The following is a 12,101-nucleotide window of genomic DNA, read 5'->3' as shown; positions in this document are numbered from 1 at the left end:
ATCAGTTAATCTCAGTCTGAGCTGCCCTTGTAGCCTATGAGGCTGCTGGGGGCTGCTGTCAGCTGGCTCCCAGGGAGCAGTCATCTCTCTGCTGGTTACACACTGCATCCATCCCTGCATCACTCAGGCCTGGCTTAAAACATTACTTTCTCTGAGAAGTAAATGAATTAAATACTTGCAAAGACAGTGATCCACTCTAGCAGCTCAGGATTGGGATTTTGTATTCCTCAGTTTGAGTTTAAATGAAGATTTACCTACCCTTCATAAAGAGCCTGCTACTCCCAATAGCCTCTGTGGGCGATGGGTGATTCCTCTTTTAGAATTTTCATTTCATTCACTTAATCGAAAGATAGTCTCTAGACTCTGAGAAATGAGCAATGCAAATTTTTGCAATTGACAGTTGTTTTTTGATATTTAATGATTTCTTAAAGTGTCTACCATGTTTGTGGTAAGGTTCCATGCCCATGTAGAGGATAAACCCTTGGCCTTTCTTCTTTTTCTTCAGAACTGAATAAAGGCTGCTGAAATTGCTGTGCCAGCTCTGTGTAAAAAGCAAAGGTGGAGACTTGGAGGAGCTCCCATTGTGCTGGGGTCTTCAGTGAGGGAAATAGCACTCTTCCTGGATGTTAATTATGTAAAAAGAGGGCAATGAAGCATGCACTCCCTCAGGGAGCTGAAATGCTGAGACTGAAATATCTGTGATCATCTTCCCCCTCGCTTTCAGGCAGGCGGCGTGGGTACCAGCAGCTGTTCATGTGAGCAGAGGGAACCTCAGCATAGGGCAGCACAGAGGGCCTGGGAGTTCAGTCAGGCCTGCATCATTTTCTGTGAGCACAGGACAGTCGCCAGTTTGAGGTTAGATTGATGAGTCTATTCCATACTGAAGGCATAAATGAATAAAACTAAATCTAAATCTTTTCCTTGGTTGATTCCTAAGGTATGAGGCTAGTTTCTGCTTCTTACATGGGATGGATGCAATTATGAGCAAGCCAAAATATCTTAAGAATTCATGTGTAAAATATTTTAATGAGGAAGATATTTACTCTTCTTTATCAAGCTTAGAATAAAAGCAATGGAAGTTTAAACATTTTAGGAGTCCAAAACAATACTTTTTATCTGTTCATTTGCCAGGCCTATGAATCCAAATAAAAACTTTGTCAAAGTTTTTCAACATTTTTCATTTCCTAACTGGGATTGACCAAATCTTAATTTGCAAAGTTTGTGTTTTCTTATGAAATATTTTCTATATTTTAAATTTGGCTACCATGTAAGATTTATCTAATTTCTGTAATTTCTGGGAATTTAATTCTGTTGTCAATATTCATGCTTCCTTGGGGGGAAAAAGAATATACATGCACTGAACTATCACCCATTCTACATCTTATTCAAGCTGTTACTTACATATCATCTTGCAAAGCATCTGAAAAGAAAATAACACATTTTGACAAATTATGTGTTTATCACTATCTCACTGTGTAGTGAGAAGATACAGTAGTGGTTTAATATATCATAAAGACAGTGTTTGAAAGTACACATTAATCTACATTTTTAGGAATTACAAATAAGACAACTATGTGTACAGTACTTTAAAATGTAGTGAACTTCTCTTCTAGTTGCATGGCCAATACCAGCTCCTTACACAGTTGAATCTGGTTAAAAGCTCCATTCCCAGTGTAATAAACGTGACACCACAGGTACAACATTGACAACAGAGATTAAGGCTCTGTTCTGATGATTGTTTCTCTGTGCATACCTCCCCTCCACTCCCCTCTTCTCCCAGTCCTTTTACCCCCAGTAAAACCCATTTTTTTTCATACAGAATGAAAAGCTCATTGGCTCCAGAGTATTCAGGAAGAAAAATTAAAGATACAAGACTTTAATCTAAAAATAATGAAATATGCAATGAAATATAGATTCACAGCAATACCTGGCACTTATAAGGCTGTTTTAATTTAATTTTTTTGTTATTGTTATTTGGGTATGTCAGAAGAAATCAGTATCCACATCCCATGATGCTAAACACTCAAAACCAGGTAGCACACAGAGGATAGAGTCCAGGACTAAAGATCACATAGACTGATTTGGTCTCAGCAGTTTTTGTGAATTTAAGGAAGAACAATCATCTCTATATTTGAGATACAGAAGGTGAGGCACAAAAACCACAAATGCCTTGCTCAGAAAAACACAGTGAACCAGTGGTGGACTTTGGATCTGTTGACTCCCTAGTCACTGATTTATTTAATTAAATTAATTAATTAAACAACAAAGATATCTTCTGAGATGCACAACATAAGCCTCATATTATAAAGAAATGAGTATCAAATGCTTGCAGCCTGATTCTGCACTACCTTTTGGCATCTGTAGTCATGTTTGCTTTGTAAAGAGGGCTTAAAATACCCTACAAAGTTGATTTGGTGTCAATACATGTAGTTTAACAGAGAATCAGGTTCACAGCAATTACTCTCTGGCATGCTGAGACTAGAATTATCTGTCCTATTTGCTAATGAATTAAGGCTGATTCCTGTTTATATTAAGGCCTCTGTATCCTTCCATAATAGTGTAACTGTGCCTCAGTGCAGGTAAGACTCAGGCTTTAGAAAAACTTTAAGTTCTAGCCCCCTTTGAAGTCAATGATTTTAGTTGCCCTAAATGTATAAAGTAACTGGAACCAAACAACCTGTCTCCATACTACAAAATATTTGAAAAAGGATTGTAAAAGAACGTCCAAGTAACCTGAGAGAAAACCAATCATCTGCTTGTTGAAGAAGAAAATTAGATTAGATAGACTTGCTGCCTGATCTTGAAAAAGGAGAATTGTACGCGATAACACACTTTTATATGAAGATAACTGGCTTGATGTTTGGTGGCTATGATTATGCCAAATAAATTGTAGATGCTTATTAACTCTGGAGATCAAGTCATCTTTCATACTACTTACTACAATACAATAGAAATAGATTTATTTGGTATTTATGTGCTAGACCTAGTTTGCATAAAGCTAGTGTGTGTTATATTCAGAGGAGTAGAAAGATGACTCCAAGCTCAGTAAAATGCTACATGATCACAGATTTCTCCTACTGTTGTTATTAAAAGCTATTATGTGTTTCTTTCTTAGGAGCTCTCTTACTTTGCTCTCTGTAGATGACCATCATTTTAGAAATTCTTTCCTCTCCAAATGCTCTGTTTGTAACAGTTTTAGTTTAAAACCTTCCATTTTTAAACAACAGTTTAACATTTGCTGGCTAAGAATAAAACTGTCCTTGCTCTTTTCAAATTTAAGGCCTGGGTTCCCATGGGTTGCAGCACTTTTAAACTTTTTTTTTTACTTCTAGTTAGAAGAGGGTTTATTTTTTAAAGCTAATATGGAATTTGTTTGTGTAAATTAACATGATTCTGTAGGCATCAATGTGACGATGATAATTACCCAGCTGAGGATCTGGCCACTGAAATGTAACTCCAGTGGTTGGAAAAGTTGTTTTGTATACAAGTCAAATAACAGCTGGATCATATGTCATGTTATGTTTAGTTTCATTGGCAATTCAGAAAATATTTAATAATAAATTCCATTGTTTCTATTCCCCATTTTCGTATACAAATAAATCATCTGTTCTAAAACATTCTTTTTCTTTAGTAAGGCTTGTACTCATTGTCATATCAAAAGTGTTTGCTATTTGAGCAATCTTTCAGTTTGCTTTCCTTAGAGTTATCTTTACTATCAAATTCTACAGCATTCTAACTTTAATGGTCATTAGCAACCCTGCCCTTGAGTAAAGAATCACATTAAAAAAGTGTAAGGTATAACATTTTCTTGTCCAAAGCTAAGGCAGGATGAACAAAAGTAATGAAATCATCTGATCCTCATCTAACAAGACTTGATTTTAAACAGTATTCAGAAAACAAAGCCCAAGTGAAGATGTTTTCGTGATGGTTATTGCACTTTCTCAGTGTCTTGCTATAGAACTAGGTTTCCCTTTAGCAATATTTAATTTATTTTCCTGAAGACCACACAAGGTTATTGTACTCTGTAAAGAAAAAAAGCACTTAAAGTGTTATGGATTATAACCTTGACAGAAGGATACAAAACCAAATTACCATTCTATGATTCAGCTATGCCATGATCTAATATTGTTTCAAAATTATTTTGCTGTCATTTAGATTGGCATCATCTTCTAAACACCCCATGGGCTCTTTGGCATACTACAAACTCAGCAGATGCACTGTCTCCTGGGCTTTACAGCTTCTTCTGATGAATGTACAACATTTGGAACAAAGCCGCTCTTGACACCTTCCCATCCATCTTGTATTGAGATTTCTCCATTTTTTACAAGTTCATAGATATCTCGTGTAAGAATTGTAAAGGACTCTTCAACATTTGTGGCATCTTTTGCTGAAGTTTCTATATATTTCATACCACAGTCAGATGACAGTTTTTCAGCTTCTTCTCTCGTAACCTCGCGCTGTGACACTAAGTCACATTTGTGTCCTACTAACAGGAACACAATCTGAAAGGGCTGCACGTGCATTTTTGCTTCTTCCAGCCAGTCCTTCACATGCTCAAAAGATCGTCGATTTGTGATGTCAAATACTAGTAGGCCACCCACAGAATTGCGATAATAAGAGCGTGTTATTGATCTGCGAAGGGGAAAATAAAGAAAATGGAAAATTAAAATGCATTTTCATTTTATTCATAAAGCAATTACTTTTCCATATGGCAATGTGTTTTTATCTTTTATAAGTGTTATTAAATAACTTTCCTTTTTTAAAGCTGATTGAAATTTATAAATTTAATCTACTAGACTACCAGTTTATTTCCTACATTCAAAATTCAGTTTCTAAACATTCCTGAACCCAACACCTCTAGGGCAAATATTGAATGCTGAATTATTCTGTTAAGTGGTCTTTATTAGCAAACTGTGGGACATGTTCACAGAAGAAAAGATATACACTTTAGGTGTAAAGTCTGAGTCCTTCAGCTTCATATAAACATGCACTTCACTTTGTCCTAATCAATTATTTCAGACTGAAACATGTACACATATGTCAAGAAACCTGAAGGCCAAACTTGTCGATGTTCAAGCATATCCTTTTGCATTCCTTGAAGAAACGTTCTTTAAAAGAATGTTTATATAGCTAATCATAACTCTTCATGCTTGAAGAAGTCAACAGGTAGCAGGCAGAGAAAGGAAACTCCCTGAACAAAACTGTCCAAAAGTTTTGAGTGAGCTAGGCAAACACAAACTTATTACAGGGAAGGGACACATCTACCTCCAGCATCTCTCTCACACAGAGATTCAAACGCCCTTTATATTTTATAAATTTACTATTTTTTTGCATGAGGGCTGGCAAGAGTTATTTTCTACTTTTGAGCCCTCTAAGCTCCAAAACATTCACTGGAAGGAATTTTGGAAGTAGGAAAATCTTCTTCTGGTTGAAAAAAAATTTAATGTGCTCTAGAATAAGGAAAAAAAGTTAGAATGTAGAGAGAGACAGAGAGTGTAAAAAATACAGGAACTAAACAATTATTTTCAGTCTCTAATCATGAACAGTAGGAGAGAATGGAGAAGTTGAGAAGAGACATTTTAAAGAAAGTGACAGCCTACCAAGGAATGTACACAAGCGCTTATTGCTGGCATAAATATATAACTAGTGTATATATAAGTATTCTCCACATGAAATGAGAAGCATAATCTCTAAACAGTCATTATTTGAAATGATAACCTAAGCTAAGAATTAATTCCATTTTATCTCATGATTATGAAGAGCATGCTGATGCCAAAAACTCAAAACTTTAGGAAGCAGGATGAACTGTACACAATAGTATAACTTTTTATAACAGTAGCTCCCTCCAAATCTCAGTTCATCACATTTCATAGAGTTTTTGATGACAATTTGAACACAGAGGCATGATTAGCAGCAATAGTCCTTTTACAGATAGGTAAGTGCACAGATAAAGAAGACGTCGATTTCTTGGTATATCCAAATTCATTTAGCCACAGCAAACAGCATTTGAAATGGTTTTATTTCAATAAGAAGGAGGGGCTGTTTCTCCTAATGCTTAGAAAGATCTTTTCTATATTCCCAGTAATAGACTTCATGCAGTGTCTCTCTGAATGTGAAGACAACAGGATCTCAACCTCAGATTAATTCACAAGGCCTGGATATAAAAAATGGCACACTGTTTCACAAAATTGTTTAAGAACATAAGTTAGGGGTGTCACATTTTGTGAAATATTAAATACAGGTACCATAAAGATCTGTTTCTGGTTTTCCTAACCATTTTTTTCCTTTAGAGTGTCTGCAAACACAAATTAAGGCAGAAAAATAATTCAGGTAGTTCTAGTAAGAGCAAATGTGGATGACAAAAATGGGATTTGATATGGAGAGGTAAAAGCTAACACAACCTACTATCATTATAGAAAAAAAACCAAACCAAAATAAAAAACTCAAACAACCCTGCCCCCACCCCAAAACTTGAAAACAAAGAAATGCATTAGCCAGGAAAGAAAGTAGGTTAGTATTGAAAATGCAATGCATCACCTGCCAAGTATTTCTATATAAAAAGTTGTTCTATCATTTATCTATAAACTGGAGCACTGAAACCCAGCCCTCTGTGTGGTTATGGATGCTTATACACAGCAGTGAGTACCCTCATCTCTTGCAAGTCCCTTCTGCAGAAATGTGCTAATTTACAGAGGCTGATGATCTAAGCCATTATATTGAATTGTGTGTATGTATTGCTTTTAATGGAGATGACTAAAAAGTATCCTGTAACTTTACAGGATACTTTGTGCCATACATCACAAAAACTGGGTGAATATATTGGAGAGACAACAGTCATTTTTTCTGTACTTCTGGTATGTATAATTTGGAACTACTTTTCTCATTACCAAAAAAAAGATTTGTATTACAAAGAAGCTTTAGAAAACAGTAACGCAAGAAAAAAAGCAACACAAAAATTTTAAAGAAACATCGATACACACAATATCATGTTATGTGGTTTTCTAAAATCTGAGAAAAGGATCATAGAACCACAGAATCTTTTAGGCTGGGAAAAATCTTTAAGATCATTGACTCTGATTGTTAATTCAGCACTGCACAGTCCAGCACTCTACCACTTCCTTGACTGACACACCTACACATATTTAAATAATTCCAGGGATGGTGATGCCACCACTTTCCCACACAACCTGTCCCAGTGCTTTTACACTTCATGAGCCAGCAGTGCCCTGGCAGCCAGGAGGGCCAACCCTGTCCTGGGGGCATCAGGCACAGCATGGCCAGCTGGGCAAGGGAGGGGATTGTCCTGCTCTGCTCTGCTCTGGGGCAGTCTCACCTCCAGTGCTGGGGGCAGTTCTGGGTGCCACAACATAAAAAAGACATTAAACTATGGGAGAGGGTCCAAAGGAGGGCAACAAGGATGGAGAAAGGCCTTGAGGAGAAACCATATGAGGAGTGGCTGAGGCCACTGGATGTGTTCAGCTTGGAGGAGACTGAGGGGAGACGTCATTGCAGTCTGCAGCTTCCTTGTGAGGGGAAAAGGAGGGGCAGGCACTGATCTCTGCTCTGTGGTGACCAGTGACAGACCTGAGGGAATGGCCTGAAGCTGTGTCAGGGGAGGTTTAGGTTGGATGTCAGGTAAAGGTTCTTCACCCAGAGGGTGGTTGGGCACTGGAACAGGCTCCCCAGGGAGTGGTCACAGCACCAGCCTGAGTTCAAGAAGCACTAGGACTATGTTCTCTGGCACATGGTGTGATTCTTGAGGATGGTCCTCTGCAGGGGCAGGAGTTGGGCTTGATGGTCCTTTTGAGTCCCTTCCAACTCAGGGTATTCCATGGTTCTATGATTCTTTGTATAATCACATCAGACTATGGCTTTAGGGAGGCTTTAAGTCGGTGTTTCTTTTTCATTATGATCTTACTGATCTTTACCAGATGAACCTAACTTTCCCTAAAAGCTTTATCTAATTTTGAAGAGTTATTTTTATACTATGACTAAAGACTACATTGTAATGTAATAATTTTGAAAATACATATTGCTTACTGAAAAAGAATAGGATAGTGTTTTATTTTCAAGATGTACTAGAAACAGAATGTGTCTAATATCCTGGTCTACTAAAAAGTGGGTTAATGGAAGCATCCCCGCAATATTTTGCCCCTACTGAAATGAACTCTCAGTCTTAGCACCATGAGCATTTTATGGCATTGGAGGTTTCATGATTTAAATATATTATTTGATTTAAATATGGGAAAAATATACAAACAAACAAAAACCATAGCAAAGTAGATGATGTAAAACACAAACAAAATAGCAGATTGCTCTAAATGACTGATCCGAAGATAGAAAGAAACTGAGGATGTGCCCTTCATTTATGTTAATCCGCATTACAGAACTGAGTCTATACTAAGCAAGTCTGCAGGTTCTTGTTCTAGTAAGATGTTAAAAGTGTTACTATGTTGTTATTGTCCATGTAGCACCTCAGAGAATGAGAAAGTCTGCTTAGTGATGCCTGATTGATGTCAAAATAAATACATTCAATAGCTGCTATTTCAGGGCATTTTAAAGATGATTTCTAAGTCAATGTATGAAATACAGTTCAAATGCAGATTCATCAGTGAGCTAGAGACATGTAAGAATTTTTCCCAAATAACTCATCCAAGGAAGTACATGACATCTTTCAAGAGAATGTGATGGCAGGTGTGTCACATCTTCCTTTTTCCCTGGGAGTGTCCCTGATGCCTGGGACCAAAAGAAGGGGGTTATTACACAGCCAGTAGTTTTCCCTGCATGCAGGGAACTCCCCAGAGAGCTTTAAAGACAGGTTTTACCTCCTCTAAAATCCCAAGTGAGCCAGAGCAGAACTGGAAATCAGAACTGCAAACTACTTGGTGTTCCCCAGTATAACTTCTTGGAGTAATTAGCTCCTCCCTAAGATCATCTTCGTTTGTGATCTGTAATGTTCTCCATTAGCAGAACAGAATGCAACATTGTAACCTGTGGTGCAAGGTAGTAAAATATTTATAATTTATTTGACTAAATGTAAAACAGACTGTACAACAAACACTATTATATTTAGTACACCAACTGACAAGAAACTGTCAGTTTCTTAGCAGAAAATCAAATGCAAATATTTAAAGCTACTTTCTTCAGGTTGTATCTTCTGAGTATTAGAAAAAACACAGAGATAAATTAGCAGAAAAACAAATGCAAATATTTAAAACTACTTTTTTCAGGTTGTATCTTCTGAGTATTAGAAAAAACACAGAGGTAAATTTAAGAGCAGCTGACAGCATGACTCATCAGTGTATATTGCCTGAGCATTCTAGGGTTAAAGGATTGCCATAATTTAATTTTAAATGTATGCAAGAGTCTGTGTATTTCCATTTCTTTAAGTCGAATATCTTGTCATTGGTCATCTTGGTTAATTGTCAGCAATTTCAATTATTTACAAGTATTCTACATTCTGTCTGGAATGCACAGAGGGTGAAAAATGCCAAGAGCTTTCCATTAACACTTAATTTCTTTGCTAACCCTTCAGAAGCCTACCTGCAAAAATACATCTTACTCATGCAAGCCCAGGAAAGTTGTTTGTTGTTTCACTTTAATGGTTATTCTAAAGAAAAAAAGTTGTGGTCCCCCAGTAAAACAGTGCAATCCCACCTCTTCAGCTGGGTATAGGCATCTGCACAACTGTTGCAAGAGAAGACAGGGAATTTAGAGGACTTGATTCTGGCCAGTGAAGGGGCCCATTTTAATTCTCCTGCTAGCATTCCAGTAACAACAGATATGTGGTCAGGTACACAGAGATGGACTATGCGTTTGCCTGTGCCATGAATTCATATCTGTTGAAGCCCAAGTCCAAACTAAAATCCATGCACAACTTGCCTGAAGTGGCAAGCACTACAGATACAACAGAGACACAAGAGTGAGTGAGTGACAGTATCAACTTGCTAACTGGGAAACGACTGAGACTTTTCTGGAGGAGGAAAAGAGGGTAGTTTTGCTACTGTTTGTAACAGAGGGGAGAAAGGAGAGTGTTTAATACTCAGTGCAGCATTTGAACTAGTTTAACTACATTATAAATGGTAGCAGTATTAGTGAAGACTTCTAGCAACAATCAGTGCACAGCAGGTGCAGAAGGCAGACAAAACACTGAAATAAGGGACTGTAGCTGGCTGCCCAGTGGCTTCCACACTGCACTGGTACAGACAGTGCTGCTGTGCTGGAAGGCAGAAGAGCTGGGAGGTGACCTGGTCTCCAGATTGCATGGGAGAGGTAATGGCAGAGTGAAATACTGCAGGGGAGGATGAGTTCGGAGGTGATGACAAAGTAAGAAATGCAGAGTTAGGCAGAGGCCTCTTGCAGCAATGAAAGAAAAAAAACGTGGAGGAGGGATTGCTATGTTAGGTGCAGGACTTCAGGGGAAAGATGAGGAAGGGAAGAAGAAACAGGACAAGGCCACTTGTTACCCTACAGTGACAGCTGGAAGGAGAAGGGTAGCTGTTCCCTGGTGTGTCTGAAGGGAAAGGGTGGGGAAGGAAACTACTGGGGAGGAACTTGAGGGTACTGGGGCAAGAAGGATGGTGGGCCACAGGGCTAGGGCCACTGGTGGGCAATGAGATGGAGGACTGCTTGGGGCACAGCAACCAAATGGGCGCAGGAAAATTTTGCTGAGGGGCAAGGCAAAGTCCTTGGGGCCGGGGATGTGTCGGATGAGGAGGGTACAGGGCCGGGAGGGCAGCAGGGTGTGCCCGGAGGCCGGCAGATTTGGGGAGAGGGCAGGAGAGGGTGTGGGTAAGATCCCAGATCCTGTACCTGAACCGCTCCTGCCCCGCCGTGTCCCAGAGCTGTAGCTTGATCCTCTTGCCGGGCTCGATCTCTACCAGCCGGGAGAAGAAGTCCACCCCCACGGTGGGGTCAGAGTGCAGTGGCCCCGGGAAGCGGCCCTCGGTGAAGCGGTGCAAGAGGCAGGACTTGCCCACGGTAGAGTCGCCCAGCACGATCAGCCGGAACTGGTAGATCCAGATCGCCGCGTCCATGGCGGCCCCGGCCTGGCCCGGCTCTGCCTTGGAGCTTTTCCTGGGGCTCCTGCGTGGCCGGTGCCTGCACCGCGCCCCGATCGCCCCCACGCCCGGCATCGGCGCGGCGGGCGGGCGGCGGCGGGGGCTGCGCGGGGCCCGGGCCGCCGCTCCCGCGGGGGCAGGACGGAGCCCCCGCGCTCGCCGCTCCGGGCGGGGGCCGGGAGCCGGGAACCCCCGCCCCGCTCCCGGGGCTCCGCGCCGTGGTCCCCGCCGACTGCCCGGGCGGGGCGGGGCGGGGCGGGCGCTGTCCCTTCAGCACCGCGCTGCCCCGCTCCGGCCGCGGCTCCGCGCCCCCCCTGCCCCGGCTGCTCCCGCCGCTCCCGCTGCCCCGGCCCTGCCGCCGCGGCCCGTGCGCGCTGGGGCCGCCTCTGCCGCCCGCTGGGCGGTGGCGCGGCCGAGCCGCCCGCCGGGGCCGCCCTCCCACCGTGCCGTCATGTGCGCGGCCAGACGGGCCCTCCTCCGCCGCAGCGAGCGCCGAGAGCTTGGGGCTACCTTGGGGCTACTGCCCGTGCCCAGCGTGCAACTCCCCGCGCGGGCAACAAGTGCAGGCTTGGGCCGGGAGAAGGGGGATGCTGGGGTAGGGAGCCAGGCCGGCATGGAATATCATGGGAGAGAGACTGTTAAAGCATGACTTTTGCAAAGAAATTGGGAGCAGAAAGGAGATACTGGGCAAGATGTGGAGGAACAAGATCGGCAGGTGAAAAAGGGGCACGGACCTGGAAAGGAAGGTGTCTGGGTGGGTGGGAGCTGTGCAGGCCGACAGATAGAGAGGAATAAGTGCCAGATTGTAATGGTGTGCTGGGAAAGTGGCAGAAGGGAAAAGAAGAGTTAGCAATCTAGTTATCCCCAGAGAGAATCACACAAACTGCCTAGAGAAAGGACATAATACTGGAAATGACAGGAACATACACTCTTCATTTCCCAGTGGAACAAACTGTATTTGGCCTTGGTGAAAGTGCCTTTACCCAAAGTAATAGAAGAATTGTGTCAGGAGAGATTCCCGCGTCAGAGAAATTTCTTTGC

At 41.4% G+C, this 12,101-nt stretch overlaps 1 protein-coding gene across 1 annotated transcript; it reads right to left on the bottom strand.

The window, feature by feature from the left end:
* Positions 1 to 999: 999 nt before the first annotated feature.
* RAB39A (RAB39A, member RAS oncogene family) lies at positions 1,000 to 11,135 on the bottom strand. The gene is made up of 2 exons (XM_066544766.1): positions 10,813 to 11,135; positions 1,000 to 4,632 (listed from the first exon to the last, which is right to left on the bottom strand). The coding sequence occupies exons 1-2, from the start codon at positions 11,133 to 11,135 to the stop codon at positions 4,206 to 4,208; spliced, it is 750 nt and encodes a 249-aa protein (XP_066400863.1). The 3' UTR covers positions 1,000 to 4,205.
* Positions 11,136 to 12,101: the final 966 nt, after the last annotated feature.

The sequence above is a fragment of the Molothrus aeneus genome, chromosome 2, assembly GCF_037042795.1.
Source record: "Molothrus aeneus isolate 106 chromosome 2, BPBGC_Maene_1.0, whole genome shotgun sequence".
NCBI classification, from domain to species: Eukaryota; Metazoa; Chordata; class Aves; order Passeriformes; family Icteridae; genus Molothrus; species Molothrus aeneus.
The sequence above is the reverse complement of the archived record's forward strand: the minus strand, read 5'-3'. Positions and strand labels throughout refer to the sequence as shown.

Excerpts from the sequence above, each read along its gene's own strand:
- RAB39A (XM_066544766.1), bottom strand. The coding sequence starts at position 11,135 with ATGCCGGGCGTGGGGGCGATCGGGGCGCGGTGCAGGCACCGGCCACGC. Across the intron at positions 4,633-10,812 it reads GCGGGGCAGGAGCGGTTCAG|ATCAATAACACGCTCTTATT; the intron begins GTACAGGATCTG and ends TCCCCTTCGCAG.